General features: G+C 35.4%; 1 protein-coding gene across 1 annotated transcript in view; it reads right to left on the bottom strand.

The window, feature by feature from the left end:
• SNTG1 (syntrophin gamma 1) overlaps positions 1 to 17,496 on the bottom strand; it is an 879,206-nt gene that overhangs the window by 259,473 nt on the left and 602,237 nt on the right. Inside the window, exons 10-11 of the mRNA XM_028852663.2 lie at positions 14,446 to 14,528; positions 7,525 to 7,655 (exon numbers count right to left, since the gene is read on the bottom strand). Coding sequence (XP_028708496.1) covers positions 7,525 to 7,655; positions 14,446 to 14,528 — 214 coding nt within the window. The remainder of the gene's footprint in view (positions 1 to 7,524; positions 7,656 to 14,445; positions 14,529 to 17,496) is intronic.

Below are 17,496 nucleotides of genomic sequence, written 5' to 3'. Positions count from 1 at the left end.
TGGATACTTACACTCTTCCAAGACTAAACCAGGAAGAAGTTGAATCTCTGAATAGACCAATAGCAGGCTCTGAAATTGAGGCAATAATTAATAGCCTACCAACGAAAAAAAGTCCAGGACCAGATGGATTCACAGCTGAATTCTGCCAGAGGTACAAGGAGGAGCTGGTACCATTCCTTCTGAAACTATTCCAATCACTAGAAAAAGAGGGAATCCTCCCTAACTCATTTTATGAGGCCAACATCATCCTGATACCAAAGCCTGGCAGAGACACAACAAAAAAAAAGAGAATTTTAGACCAATATCCCTGATGAACATCGATGCAAAAATCCACAATAAAATACTGGCAAACTGGATTCAGCAGCACATCAAAAAGCTTATCCACCATGATCAAGTGGGCTTCATCCCTGGCATGCAAGGCTGGTTCAACATTCGCAAATCAGTAAACGTAATCCAGCATATAAACAGAAACAAAGACAAGAAACACATGATTATCTCAATAGATGCAGAAAAGGCTTTTGACAAAATTCAACAGCCCTTCATGCTAAAAATGCTCAATAAATTCGGTATTGATGGAACGTACCTCAAAATAATAACAGCTATTTATGACAAACCCACAGCCAATATCATACTGAGTGGGCAAAAACTGGAAAAATTCCCTTTGAAAACTGGCACAAGACAGGGATGCCCTCTCTCACCACTCCTATTCAACATAGTGTTGGAAGTTCTGGCTAGGGCAATCAGGCAAGAGAAAGAAATCAAGGGTATTCCGTTAGGAAAATAAAAGTCAAATTGTCCCTCTTTGCAGATGACATGATTGTATATTTAGAAAACCCCATTGTCTCAGCCCAAAATCTCCTTAAGCTGATAAGAAACTTCAGCAAAGTCTCAGGATACAAAATCAATGTGCAAAAATCACAAGCATTCTTATACACCAGTAACAGACAAACAGAGAGCCAAATCAGGAATGAACTTCCATTCACAATCGCTTCAAAGAGAATAAAATACCTAGGAATCCAACTTACAAGGGATATAAAGGACCTCTTCAAGGAGAACTACAAACCACTGCTCAGTGAAATCAAAGAGGACACAAACAAATGGAAGAACATACCATGCTCATGGATAGGAAGAATCAATATCGTGAAAATGGCCATACTGCCCAAGGTTATTTATAGATTCAATGCCATCCCCATCAAGCTACCAATGAGTTTCTTCACAGAATTGGAAAAAACTGCTTTAAAGTTCATATGGAACCAAAAAAGAGCCCACATCTCCAAGACAATCCTAAGTCAAAAGAACAAAGCTGGAGGCATCACGCTACCTGACTTCAAACTATACTACAAGGCTACAGTAAGCAAAACAGCATGGTACTGGTACCAAAACAGAGATATAGACCAATGGAACAGAACAGAGTCCTCAGAAATAATACCACACATCTACAGCCATCTGATCTTTGACAAACCTGAGAGAAACAAGAAATGGGGAAAGGATTCCCTATTTAAGAAATGGTGCTGGGAAAATTGGCTAGCCATAAGTAGAAAGCTGAAACTGGATCCTTTCCTTGCTCCTTATACAAAAATTAATTCAAGATGGATTAGAGACTTAAATGTTAGACCTAATACCATAAAAATCCCAGAAGAAAACCTAGGTAGTACCATTCAGGACATAGGCATGGGCAAAGACTTCATGTCTAAAACACCAAAAGCAACGGCAGCAACAGCCAAAATTGACAAATGGGATCTAATTAAACTAAAAAGCTTCTGCACAGCGAAAGAAACTACCATCAGAGTGAACAGGCAACCTACAGAATGGGAGAAAATGTTTGCAATCTACTCATCTGACAAAGGGCTAATATCCAGAACCTACAAAGAACTCAAACAAATTTACAAGAAAAAAACAAACAACCCCATGAAAAAGTGGGCAAAGGATATGAACAGACATTTCTCAAAAGAAGACATTCATACAGCCAACAGACACATGAAAAAATGCTCATCATCACAGGCCATCAGAGAAATGCAAATCAAAACCACAATGAGATACCATCTCACACCAGTTAGGATGGTGATCATTAAAAAGTCAGGAAACAACAGGTGCTGGAGAGGATGTGGAGAAATGGGAACACGTTTACACTGTTGGTGGGATTGTAAACTAGTTCAACCGTTATGGAAAACAGTATGGCGATTCCTCAAGGATCTAGAACTAGATGTACCATATGACCCAGCCATCCCATTACTGGGTATATACCCAAAGGATTATAAATCATGCTGCTATAAAGACACATGCACACGTATGTTTATTGCGGCACTATTCACAATAGCAAAGACTTGGAATCAACCCAAATGTCCATCAGTGACAGACTGGAATAAGAAAATGTGGCACATATACACCATGGAATACTATGCAGCCATAAAAAAGGAGGAGTTTGTGTCCTTTGTAGGGACATGGATGCAGCTGGAAACCATCATTCTTAGCAAACTATCACAAGAACAGAAAACCAAACACCGCATGTTCTCACTCATAGGTGGGAACTGAACAATGAGATCACTTGGACTCGGGAAGGGGAACATCACACACCGGGGCCTATCATGGGGAGGGGGTAGGGGGGAGGGATTGCATTGGGAGTTATACCTGATGTAAATGACGAGTTGATGGGTGCTGATGGGTTGATGGGTGCAGCACAGCAACATGGCACAAGTATACATATGTAACAAACCTGCACGTTATGCACATGTACCCTAGAACTTAAAGTATAATAATAATAATAAATTTTAAAAAATCTGTGTGGTGAATTTTTTCAAGTTAATTTTCCAGTTTGGATATTGTATTATTGTTTTGCAACATGATACCATTTGGGATAATAAGCAAAGAGTAAATGAAAATAGTATTTCCCACAAGTGCATGTGAATATACATTTTTTTCAAAATAAAAGGTTAAATCATAAAAAGCTAGGATTTTCAATAGAAAAAATGAGATGGTATTTTCAAAATATATCTGTAATTACATTAAAAGTAAGTAGACTAATTTGATTTAATGACCAAGTTTGTTACTTTGGATTAAAAACAAAAAAGAATATTCCAAATATATGTATAATATATAGATGTGTATGTATACCTATATATTAATGCAGAACGAGCACATTTTGTACAGTAAGACTAAGAACAGTTTAAATAATAGGATAGAAGAATATACAAGTAGATATTAATAAATATAAATCTGTTTTTTATTTATCCTAATATAGATAGACTTAAAGGCGAGAAATATCTCCAAAGGTATAGGACATGTCATAATTATCGGGCATCATATAACTGGAATTTATAAAAATTCTAAATCTACTTGTATCTGACAACATAATTAAATATAAACAGTAAACAGTCACTCAACAATATAGAGAAACACACAGATCTACTATCATAGTGGGACACTTTACCATCTTCATATAAAACCTAATACAATAAACTGGAAAAAATCGTGACTGATGCAGAGGATCAGAGCCTCTAATGAACACATATGACCTACTTGAAATATGTACAACACAGCACTAAAAAACTTACAATACTCATCCTTCATAAATACATATAGAACATTTCCCAAATTAACATATATGCTGAGTAAAATCAAGCCTCAACAATTATCAAAGGATTGAAATCATCTAGCATGAAATTATACTAAATAGAAATAGCAAAAAGATAATTAGAAAATCCACAAATATTTTGAAATTTTATGATACACTTTTAAATAGTCCATACGTCAAAGAAGTAATTATAACAAAAATAAAACATTATCAAATGAATTTTTTAAAATATATGAATATCAATATTTGTGGATTTCCTATTTTGGCCAAGACAAAGTGACCTCATTCTTATCAGATGCTTCCTGATGCAACTAAAGAACTTCACACTTAACATGACAAAAGTATGGGAAGCCCCTGTGAGGTGAACAGGTAAGCATGAATGACTAGGGACTTCAAACTCAGGGATAAAAAAAAGTGCTAAGTCCCCTGGCTTTTCCTCCTGCATGTCCTAGACATGACCCTCTGAATCCGACCCTCTGAATCCTCCCCTCTGAATGGCTAACAGCAAGATTTTTTAAAAACATAAAGCCTCCAATGGAAACCTGTTACTCTAAAGGACTAGAGAATGGGTACACTGAAAACAAACAAAACAAAACCTTTTGGCAACACCTGCCCAAATTCAGTCAAATATCAATGGATACATTGTCTCCCTGTTCACAAGGTTTCCAACAGGGCTTAGCAGGAAGCTGGTCTTCCATCCCACACCTTAAAGAAGCAGGCTCCAATTTCCCTGCCAGGGTAGTGTCAGTGGGGTGTCCTGGACAGCTGAACTATCATACTCACCTGCAACAACCAGACTAAACGGGCTTGTGGGAGATGGGACAAGTAAGTACTGTGCCTTCATTTCCGTGCTGACAAGTGTGGCCCAGCAAGGAGCTGGGTCTCTCCCACCATTATCACCACGGTGGAATGAGGTGGTACTTGGTGGAGCTAGTTGGCCTCTCCTATCCATCCACCTCCTTCCTTATGTCAGTAGAATTCTGTGGGGAGCTGAGCTTCTACCTCCAACCTTTAGCAACCAAGAAATGTTAATGACCCTGTCCATCTACCTTTCCAGGTGTCAGCATGGTGCAGTAGGAAACTTAACATATACACCCATGCGGTCCTCACAACAAAGAGATTGCCTGCTAAAAACAACAACAAGAAGAATAAGAACAACAACAAGAAAACCCAGATTAAATAGGAACCCGCATCTCAACATTTAATATCCAAAGTCTAGAATGATTTTGTTAAATCACTTGTCACATCAATATCCAGGAAAATCACAAGTTGAACAAGAAAAGAACTAATGATACTAACAATGAAATGAATGAGATATTGAAATTATCTCACAAAGATGTCACAGTAACCATCATAAAAATGCTTCAACAAGCAATTAGAAGTTTTCTTGAAACAAATAAAATTGTTTTTAAAAACTTTAAAAAAGAAGTTATTTTTAAAAGGATAAACTAGAACTGAAAAAATAAATCAAAAAAAAAAAATAAAATGAATAGGCTGAAGAGCAGAGTTAAATGACAGGAAATAAAAATTGAAAACATAAATACAGATCAATAAACTTTTCCCAAACTGTTTAACAGAAAGAAAACAGATTCTTAAAAAGTTTCTCAGTGATGTGCAGGACAATAATAAAAGGGTTAATATTTGCATCAACAGAGATCCAGAGGGAGAGAATGTAAAGTGAGGCTAAACAAGTATTTGAAGGAATAAAAGTCAAAACTTCCCTAATTTGCTGAAAGTCATAATCACACAAGTTTAAGAAGCAGAATAAAGCCCATTTATGAGAAACTTAAAGAAATATGTGCCAACATACTTCATAATTAGTCTTCTGAAACTGAAAAAAAAAGAAAAAAAAAGTCTTCAAAGCAGAGAGAAAGAACATATTACTTATAGGGGACACCAATTTGAATGACAGTAGACATTAATGCCTAACATATTTTAGCTACTGAAAGAAAAGAACTGTCAACTCCAAAGTCTGTGTCCACTAAGATAAATGAAAACTAAAGGAATTAGATGCTAGCAAATCTACCTTTAAAGAATGTCTAAAAAAATTATCTAAGCAGAAAGGAAGCGATAAAAGAAGCTTTGAAATTCAGAAAGATCATTGATGGGTACACTTTGGGTTAAGTATAATGGATTATCCTTTCTATGAGTTTTTAAAATCTTATTTGATGGTTGAAGCAAAATTCATAATACCACCCAATATAGTGTTTGATGTATGTGTAGGAAGTTAAGGCAATATCTTTATAAACAGGAAAGATAAAGGAATCTTAATGGAAGCAACATTTCTATACTTCATTCAAAGTGGTAAAACGTTACCAGTAGACTGGGATACATTACCTACACATATACCTCGAGCAACCAGTCAGAAAACTATGCAAAGTGATATACTCAAAAATACTATAAATAAGTCAAGAGGTGATGCTAAACTTGCAGGAGTAACTAGAAGAGTATTTGCTGGAAATGGGAAGATCTGGCAATATATATTAGGAAAAATAAATCTTAAAATTAATTACCAAAATGGACTCGCAAACTAAAGCCTATGGGACAAATCTAGCCTGACACCTGTTTTTGTAAATAAGTTTTATTGGAACAAAGGTGTGCTCATTTATTTATATATTGTATACGGCTATTTTTGTGGCAGAACAGCAGAGCTGAGTACTTTGTGACAGAGATATTAAGGCCTGCAAAACATAAAATATTTACTATACAGCTCTTGGCCGGGCGCGATGGCTCAAGCCTGTAATCCCAGCACTTTGGGAAGCCGAGACGGGCGGATCACGAGGTCAGGAGATAGAGACCATCCTGGTGAAACCTAACATGGTGAAACCCCGTTTCTACTAAAAAATACAAAAAACTAGCCGGGCGCGGTGGCGGGCGCCTGTAATCCCAGCTACTCAGGAGGCTGAGGCAGGAGAATGGCGTAAACCCGGGAGGCGGAGCTTGCAGTGACAGGGCGAGACTCCGTCTCAAAAAAAAAAAATTTACTATACAGCTCTTTACAGAAAAGTTTCCCAATCCCCGGAACTTATATCTCTCAAAAAGCAATAAGAACAAAAATTCAAGCAGAAAAACTTAAGAAATGGAAACAATCAGGGAAAAAGCAGAGGCTCATAAAGTATATATATAAGTTAAGAGATCCAAGAAAGTCCCAAATTAATCATTTTTAAAAAATTAACAAAATGTGCAACTCCTTAGCAAAACTGACCAAGATAAAAAGAGAAAAAAAAATTCCAGAATGAAAAGGAGGACACTACTTATCTTACACTTAGTAAAATAGATAATAATATAAGAATATTAAAAGCAGAAAATAAATCTTATAATTTAGACCAACTATGCCGCTGGGCATGTGGTTTATGCCTGTAATCCCCGCACTTCGGGAGGCCAAGGCAGGCAGATCTCTTGAGACCAGGAGTTCAATACTAGGGAACATGGTGAAATCCCATATCTACAAAAACAAAACAAAACAAAACAAAAAGCTGGGCATGGTGGCATGTGCCTGCAGTCCCAGCTACTCGGGAGACTGAGGTGGGAGGATCACTTGAACTCAGGAGGTGGAGGTTGCATTGAGTCAAGATCGCCCCTCTGCACTCCAGCTTGGGCAGCATAGCTAGACCTTGACTCAAAATAAATGAATGAATGAATAAATAAATAAACTATGCAATATTCTTGAGAAGTAAACAACACAAGAGGAAATATGAAAACTTAACAAAACTATCTATTGAATCCATTGAATCCATTAGAATAAGTTAATAGCAGAGTCAGGGCTTTAACTTGTGGTTTTGTCATCAGAATAGTAAGTGTTTAACTTTGTTAGAATACTATTTTGAAGCTCTTATTTCTACTATAAAAAATATACTAAAATCATAAGGCATATTGTGATATGTTTAAAAGGTTTCCTAAAAGGCCTCTTTTTTAATAAGCAAAACAATCGTAACCCATAAACATGGACTCACCGACTCAAATCTGTGCCGGGCACATACTGAGAGAAGCGTGAGTGTAGTAGAGGGATCAGTCTGAGGTCGCACCATCGCTTCTCCCACCTCAAGCCTGGAGATGTCGGCCACGACGAGCATGATAATGTGTCCTGAAATGAAGACAAATATTTAAATGTAATGTTTTTCTTCTGTGCTTTGAGTTTCTGTGTCCCAAACCCCTTTCATCTGGGGGATATTATTTTTCCCCTAAATGATCAAAAGACTTTTATGGAATACCATGAGAATTCCATATTACGGACACTAAAGTTGTATTGGTTAACTCATTTATTAATAGAATGCTATAAGAAGTTAAGAAAGGAATTATTGAGACTAAGAATGCTAGTGAAAACATATTTTTAAATGAGGAGTGGAGATGGAAGGAAAGGATAAGAGTGTGACAGAACATAATTTATTCAAGAATGGAAAAAGTGGGACAAAAACTGTAAGTATAATTAGCCAATAAGTGAAAAAATAAAAATAACTGGTAGTTCATTCAATTAGCAAGTATTTTATGAGTGTCAAGCACAATTATAAGTGTTTTTAATTTATCAGTTTTTTGCAAATATTTTTGAATAGAATGATAATTCCTATAAAACAACTTTCAAAACACTACTCAAGGAAATCTGTGCTCATTTTTCTAACTTCATATTCTTAAAGAGTTTATACTTTCTTATGTTGTTTTAATTGCATATCAAGGCAACTATTGTTGGCTTAAAATTATACATATCTTAAGTTTTTTTTTTTTTTGTTTTTGTTTTGTTTTTTTTTTTTTTTTTGAGACGGAGTCTCGCTCTGTCGCTCAGGCTGGAGTGCAGTGGCCGGATCTCAGCTCACTCCAAGCCTCGCCTCCCGGGTTCACGCCATTCTCCTGCCTCAGCCTCCCGCGTAGCTGGGACTACAGGCGCCCGCCACCGCGCCCGGCTAATTTTTTGTATTTTTTAGTAGAGACGGGGTTTCACTGGGTTAGCCAGGATGGTCTCGATCTCCTGACCTCATGATCCGCCCGTCTTGGCCTCCCAAAGTGCTGGGATTACAGGCTTGAGCCACCGCGCCCGGCATCTTAAGTTTTGTTAGAACTTTTTTTTTCCCTTTCTACATGGAAGAGACTTACATTTGATAAAATTTGGGCTTTTTCACTTGATTCATGTTTATTTCAGCTTTAATGTTAAAATTTCTTCATCACACCAGCACATCAAATAATATTAATATTCAAATTGACATGGGTTGTAAGCTCAATTTGGCCAGTAAACTGGTAACATTGACTTCCCTTTATTCACTAATTTTTGAGTGATAATGTTGGAAGAAGATTCTATTTTAGTCTAGATATTGAAACTCTGTGAAGTCTAAATATTATTAAGCATTTCTCTCAGGCATTAAATTTTTTTAACAATTCTTCCAGTGAAAAAGAGTATTACTTTTACTAAAGGTTGTATGTTGCCCGGCATTTTTATGTTAATTGTTTCAGATTGAGCAAACAAAAACGCACTAAGTGAGTGGAGTGGTTTAGAATACCTGGAAGGGTGGACTGGCTAAGATCACTTAGTGAGGGGTCCCTATTAGTGACTCAGTGAGCACCTCAGCCTCCAAGACACCTGTCCTTCAATGCTAGCCAGTTGCTTTGAATGCCTCTCTGGTGACTGCAAAGGCACAAACCTAGGTTTCATATTATTCTTTCTCCTGGCCTCATATCAGATGTTATGGATGATCAGCATGTGACGTGAGGTCAGATCTTCATGTCAGCTGTTATACGTGGTCAGTTCAAGACACGGAATCAGTTCTTTATGTCAGCTGTTATAGGTGGTCAGCGCATGATATGGGGTCAGCTAGGCAACAGTACAATGTGGCGAGCGCTTAAGCTGCAAGTCAGAATCAGACCACTTATATTTGAATACCGATTTCCCAGCTGACTAGTCCATTACCTGGGGGCAAATTTTGTAGTCTCTGTCTTACTGTGTTTATTTTCAAAGTGGGGATAATAATGGTAACAACTGGTAAGATTACGGCAACAAATGAAAAAGTTCTTAGAATATAGCCCAGCTAAATAGCTCCATACTATTTTCAATATACCTAAAAGGCTAAAGGTAATTTAACATTTACTAAAACAAACTAATTAGATGCATCGCTTGGTAGCTGTAAGTAAAAAGTATCAAATAATGTATTCTCAAAAATAATAAGCTCAAATAATGGGCAAAATTGTTTCTAAACATGGAACTTTTAGGGAGGACATTTTTAGGAATATTACTGTTACTATTTAATAGTAGTTTTAATAATACCTGCCTATACTAAGTGCTTGACTTACACCACTTGCAACATCTTTGAAAACAAAGCTCTTACTATGTTCATATTTGAAGGGAAAAACAGAAGGTTTTTTTATTTTTATTTTTTATTTTTTGAGACAGGGTCTCACTCTATCACTCAGAAGTGCATGGCATGATCTTAGCTCACTGCAACCTCTGCCACTGGGGTTCCAGTGATCCTCCTGCCTCAGCCCCCCCAAGTAGTTGAGATTACAGATGCCCACAACCAGACGTGGCTAATTTTTGTATTTTTAGTATAGACGGGGTTTCACCATGTTTGCCGGGCTGGTCTTGAACTCTTGACCTCAAGTGATCTGCCTGCCTTGACCTCCCAAAGTACTGGGACTACAGGTGTGAGCCAAGAAGGTTTTTTTAAGAAGCATTTTATTATTACTTCTCACCTTTTCATCATGAGGGAACATGAGGAAGCAATAATACTGCGTGGCAGGCTTGGGTAAACCAACTAGGTTTCTGTGGCCAGGTCAGAGATGTCCACAGGGATTGCAAGTAGCCCAGGACCCACCCAGCTGCACAAAGCAAAGTTCATGTTGGCAATGACTGAAACTCCTTCCCAGAACCCCAGTACACACATGCATTCCTGAGTTCTATAGTAAACAATCTACCCAAGTTGCCCAGCCAGCAAAGGGCACCCCCAAGATTCACTTAGACTAACAGCTCTTTGATAGCAGAGCCAACAGATCTACTGCAGCACATTTAACATTCAACACTCATAATCAGAGGTGAAACAATGGAAAATAATTTGGATTTTTTTACTTGATTATTTCACATTTTGGTTATATATCTTCAAGTATATTATTTAAAGATAATTTCTCATCTTTCATAAAATACAATAATAATTTCCCTCAAATTTTGTGTTTCATCAATAAATGGGACAGAATATGTCGAAGATTGTTAAAGGCATGGATAATGAGATGTTGGGGACTGACTAATCACCAATACATGAATATGGTAGGTTTTACAAACCATAGCAGTCCATTTCATAGATTGGCAAGTATGGAAATATATGTGGCCTTTGACATTCTTTCTGTGGCATCTTGATTGATGCCTTTATGTACCAAAGGTATAAATATGTCACTTTCTTATGTTTCTTGTTTATAAGAAATATGTAATAAGTCCCTCTTCAGTTATTTGACTAAACAGAGTTGATATATTTCATATTATAGACCTGTTATTTACAGTGGAAGATAAGTTATCCTTTAAAGAATTTTTCTCCTTACTTATTTTATTTATGTAAATAGAATATAAATTTACTTTCTGATCATATTTTGGAATAGCAGTCAGATTTATTTTTGCACAAAAGATAGTCTAAAAACGCAACCACTTTTATGCTTTTGAGAACCATGACTGTTTTTCAATAGCTCTACTTTACAATGTCAAAAACGTTGTTTCCTAAAATATTAATAATGTGATTGGAAAAAGAAGCATTTATGTTTCCTTGCTCTTTTCTCAAAATTTTACACATGCCACACAATAAACTCAAGAACAACTATCTTACCAAAACAGAACTGCACACAGGGCAAACTGCTGACCCAGATTTTATTAAGGATTTGGCAGCATAGGATGTATTAATTAAAAGTGTACAGTTAAGAAAAATGTTTCTCAGTCTGCTTGGCCGATTATCTGAATCAGAATCTTCTGGTAAGGACAAAACAAATCCTTCTACTCCATTTCAAGAGAGAAGTTCAGTGAATCTGGGCTGGGGCTGAGGAGCCAAGGTCTGGGTTGGCAAAACAAGTGACTTTCATATCCCTTAAAATTAGTGATGTTGTGCATCCTTAGAAAGAATAGATGATATTTTTATGTAGGATGGTGGAATGATGTTAATATATTATAATCCTTTATTTCCCCTTAGACTTAAAATGTTGCCTTAAAATACAGTAGGGACATCTTAGAAAACCAGAATAATAAATACTCAAAATTTGCTTCAGATCAAGGTATAAACATTGAAAAGGCAGTTTGTGAGCCTAGGATAGAACTGAGAATTAAGACACATCAGAGAATCAAATGTTTCTTTTAAGCAGACTGTCTATAATATACACGTATTCTGCGGAAAGAAAACTTGCCTCACAATGCACTCTTCCTTCCGAGTGCTCACTGTCTGTTGTTATTTCATGTCTTTGACCTCTCCAAATTTTGGACACCTCTGAGTAGATGTGTTCTCCACTCGCCATTCCTCTATCAAAGCTTATTCAAGATACAGAAGGAACAGCACGTGCTCTCCCTGGCTGTGCAAGCCTGCATGGTCTGATTACCATTGCAGGTTAGTCTCCCGTGTGGGCAACAAAGCACACACGTGGTTTGTAGTCTCTCAACTTACTTTGAATTTTTTAGTCAGATGTTCAAAGTCTCTACAGCTCTTTACCTCTGTTATTAGAATGCTGCTACTCATTCTTCTTTTTTCTGCTTATGTTATAGTTAATTTTATGCTTTGGTCTACAGATCTGGATCTTACTGTTCTTGTGTTAAAATCATAATTAACTGTTCCCCAAAGTATAATGGAGGGGTGTTTCCACAGAGTAAGTTCTCAACAAAAATGCATTTAATTGATATGTATTGAGACTTTTGTCTTTATTTTGAATATACTTTGTTTTGTTTCCATATTTTTTATTATTATTCTCTATAGCATCATGATAAATACTTTCAATTGCCTTACACTGAAATATCTTCAGCAATGTCAAAAGAATGTTCAATTCTAATGCTCAAAGGTTAATAAAATGTGCCTCTGGAAATGGGAAGACATAGCTCCAGTAAGAGGAATTTGTAACAGTTGCTTTATTTTTAATTTTATAAAACTGAATTTATTTGGGATCAGACATGTTATAGAATTGGAGTGATTTTCTTGCTGTAATTGTAGTTTTCTAAGGAAGGACATTATTCTGTACACATTTTTCTATATGTCAATGGAATGGGTTAAAGACAAACCAGAATGATTTCTAACCTTAGACCTGCCATTCGGACTCCTCTGCTTCTCATTATTATACAGGAGTTCAAGGGTATGAGACAAGACCTAGAACAAAACAGCTCCAAACAGCTTTCTCCCACTCTGAAGTAAGTGTGCTCTTGTTTCTGTCTTAGGATCAGAGTTGAGATGGAAATTCTTGTTTGAGGGACATGTGTAGGGTCACTCTCAGGAGCAACCTCTCAGGACTGATGGAAGCAGGGCATGTAGTGCCCAACACCCAGATGAGCTCTGACTCCCAGGCAAAGGGGATCCAGAGAAGAGGGATCAGCTGTGAATGGGCACAGCCAACACCTCCAGCTACTGAGGGCAGGTGCACCAGAAGTGCACTGAAATTATCGAAGGCATCTAGATTGGGAGGGAAGAAGGTGAGCACAGCAATTACAAAATCAAGAGGTAAAAAACTTCATTGTATATCTAAGTGTTTCATTAGGAAACCTGTACATTTCCTCATAAATTTTAAGTCACTCCCGTCATGCTGTATTGTGGTTTTAAATGCCCCTTTTTGTGTGGCAATTACTTTTCTGGCAAAAAAAAAAAAAAAAAAAATGGTTTCAAAGATGGTCACATGAAATATATCCAGCTGAGGCTGGTTTTAGAAAATATCCTAAAATATCCTTACAGTTGTACAGATAACCTTTTGTCTTGGCAAATGTCTTTTTATGACGGAAAAAAGTCGACAACTTGAGGGCCTAAGGTTCTCAGCGGAAGAGTAATACTGGGGAAATCAGGTACAGTGAAGGCCATTCAGGACTGAAGATGTTCAAAAAGATTGCTTTGAACTAAAATGCCACTATTTTGACAAAAATTTCAAATGCAGTATGAATCATACGAGTCGGTAGAAGAAACTACATGATGTCTGTACCATAGTATGTGGAATAGAACGAAAAAATTCTGCTTAAGGTCACCTCTGCTTCTTTTCATGTTTGTAAGCATGCAAGATGATTTTTAGATGTGCTTGTAACCAGAAAAAATTATTTCTTAAAGAATGTGTGAGTGTTTTGAAGGATGAAATACAAGGAACTTCAAAACTATTTATAAAATATTAAAATCAATTTACTCAAAATGCAAGTAGAAAACAAAGATTAAAATTTTATTAAATATCTACAAAACAAAGGTTAATTTTAACTTTTACTAAATACATGTATAAACGTTCATTACATGTTAAAATAATGTGTGAATCGAATTTTCTCACTGCAGTAATTGCTTACTGTGCGTAAAGTTGGCTAAAATTCCTAACAAATGGCAAATTAAATAGGTACTTTTAGTTAAGTAATTTCAAAAGAAAAAAGTGGTAAAACTAATATCAAAGCATTTTGAACCTGAAATCACATGTAATGTGCAATGTTCTAAATTGATTGTATGATATTATACATTCCCAGTGACCTCCCCAAGTTAATAGTATCTATTGCTTAAAAAGAACTTAATCCGTACAGACTTGAGAGGGGAAAAAATGGCATAAAAACCCTGACCTATTTATTTTCCATTTCTTGTTTATCATAATACTTAAATGATTATGCAACCAGGGATTTCCTATCTATCACATAAATCAGATTCACTAGCAGTTTTTACAAACTATGTGTTATCTCCTTATTAATCTGAGCCGTGCCTGGGTCATCTTACTGTATTATTGGGGTGGTAGTTGAGATGTAAGCCACTGTCACAGAGAGGAGAGGAGGTGCCACTGCTCTGGTCACTTGGAGCACCTGCAGGAGACAAAATCATAATATTCCACTGGTGAGAATGCCATACCCTTCTAAACTTATGCATTCCATTAAACTTTCAAGGATACTCAATAATATCAAATAAATCAGATATTACAATACAATTTTATTTCAGTTATACTAAAGCCAGAGTTTTGCAAGTAAGCCAAGTGACTGCAGATATCTGGGCACTAAAAGAGACTCACAAAAATTTGTCTTTGATTTCAGAAACATTAAGACTTTATTAAGGAAAATGTACAGCCTTATTAAAAGTATTATTTTGTTGGATTAACTAAAGTGGCTTGCTTTTAGAAACCATACTTACAATAATGCAAGATTTTGGTTGTCTACAAAGTTCTATTTAATGTCGTATTTCAACCAACTGGTAAATCCTACCCTTAGAAACTATAATTTTCCATGATGCAAAAATGTTTGCATATTCTCTGTTTTTATAGGTACTCTTAGTTTGTATTCAAGTAATCATTAAAATTATCAAATTTTGTATAATTGCAATGAAAAAACTTCATATTAGATTTTAATGAGATACCTACTAATATCTATTTTTTAAAGATGAGTAATGCCTTAAAGATTTGTCATTTTCTAAGACTTCCCAGTTTAGTATTAGAGTCACAATTACTATACATAGTTCCTGACTTCTGATTACTTGATTTTTCTTTTTTTTTTTTTTTTTTTTTTGAGACGGAGTCTCGCTCTGTCACCCAGGAGGCTGGAGTGCAGTGGCCGGATCTCAGCTCACTGCAAGCTCCGCCTCCCGGGTTCACGCCATTCTCCTGCCTCAGCCTCCCGAGTAGCTGGGACTACAGGCGCCTGCCACCTCGCCCGGCTAAGTTTTTGTATTTTTAGTAGAGACGGGGTTTCACTGTGTTACCCAGGATGGTCTCGATCTCCTGACCTCGTGATCCGCCCGTCTCGGCCTCCCAAAGTGCTGGGATTACAGGCTTGAGCCACCGCGCCCGGCCGATTACTTGATTTTTCTAAAGATATTTTTTAAAGTTACAAATGTTTATAAATATTACCCATAAATATAATTGATTCTCAATTTACATTTGAAATATTATACTTGATTTCAAACATCATATGTCATAGGGAACAGTACTTACATAATAGTCAATGTGCTAAAAAAATGATATTGTTCCTCTCCTTTATTACTCTAACATTCTGTAATTTTCCTGGAACTAAGAAGGGAAACATAGGCCTTCTTGCTATACTGATCTGGATATAATTTTTCTAACCTTTAAACTGTAAGAAATATCACACTATGTTTTAGTTATTTTAGTTATTTTTCTTGTGCAGTTTATTTGCATTTGTATCTTCTACAACATTTTAATGTATATATGTATTACTTTAAAGCAAATGTATATACATATTACTTTAAAGCATATACATTTTGAACTGAACAAAATAAAAATACAACATATCAAACTCTGTGAATGAATCTTAAGCAGTCATTTGAGTGAAATTTAAATGTTTAAATACATACACAAAAGGAAGGTAGGTAAACTTAATGCTCTTAAGAACTTAAGAATGGAGGCGCAAACTAAACCAAAGCAAAACAAACAAACAAACAAAATAAATTAATAATAAAAATAAAACTGGGAAAAAATTAAATAGAAAAGAGAAAATAATAAACAAAATTAATTAAGACAAATATCAGATCTTTAGGGACACTAATAAATCAGATAAACCCATAGCAAAAAAAAATTAGAAAGGAAAAGTAAGAAAATACAAGTTATCAATATCAGGAATGAAGGAGGGGTCATTACTGAGAGCTAACGGATGTTAAAAGGAATAATGAGAGGACATGATAAATAACTTCATGAAAGAAATTGACAACTTAGTTGGAGTGAACAAATAAATTAAAAAAAAAAAAATCCAACCAAAACTTACAAAAGAAGAAAGAGACTATCAAGTCTCATGGACATACACACAAAAAAAGTAAACAATATATTAGCAAACCGAACCTAGTACTATATGAAAAATATATCACATCATGACCAAGTAAGTGGTATTTATTCTAGAAATGCAAGCTTGGTTTTACATTCAAAATCCATTTTAAACATTTACCACATCAAAAGGCTAAAGAACGAAAACATATACATAATATTTCAATGTATGCAGCAAAATATTTGAGACAATTCACCATCCATTTTTTTTGAAAAAAGCAAATTAAAAACTTCAGAGTTCTAGGAATAGAAGTGCTCCTCTATCTGATAAAGAACATCTTTAAAAACCTATATCCAATACCCTAATTAATGAGAGAAAAAAAAAACTGGATTATTCCCTGCTAACATCAGGAGAAAGAAAGGGATGTCTACTGTTAACATGTTGTTCAAAATAAAATGGAGGTCTTAGCCACTGCAACAGGAAAGTCAAAAGAATTAAAGAAATGTAGATTGGAAAGGAAAAAGCAAAACCTTATTTGCAGATAACACAATTGTATATGTAGGAAAACATTAAGAATGCAGAAAAGTCTTTCTAGAATTAATAATAAAATTATGCTATTGTGCAATATGTTAATATATGAAGTTAAATTACATTTTATGTGCTGGCAATAAACAAATGGACAATGAAATTTTAAAATATTATTTACAATAAAATTAAAACATAAAATGCATATAAGTAAATTTAATGAAAGATATGCAATACTTCCAAATTAAAAAGACTAATATATTGCTGAGAAAAAAAAATGAAAAGGTATATCATGTTCATCGACTAAGACTTAACGTTATTAAGGGGTTAATTTCCAAATTGTTTGTAAATTTAATTTAGTTCCATTCAAAATTCCAATACACTTTTTATACAAAGTGGCATGTTATTTCTAAAATATATGCAGCAATACAATAGATGTAGAATAGCCAAACAGTCTTTACAAATTGTAAAGTTGAAGAACCTATTATAGGTCACTTTAGGATATGTTACAATAATAAACAATGTGATTTTCATTTAAAAA

This window comes from Macaca mulatta, chromosome 8 (genome assembly GCF_049350105.2).
Source record: "Macaca mulatta isolate MMU2019108-1 chromosome 8, T2T-MMU8v2.0, whole genome shotgun sequence".
Classification (NCBI taxonomy): Eukaryota; Metazoa; Chordata; class Mammalia; order Primates; family Cercopithecidae; genus Macaca; species Macaca mulatta.
Note: the sequence above shows the minus strand (reverse complement) of the source record. Positions and strands in the feature narration are given on the sequence as shown.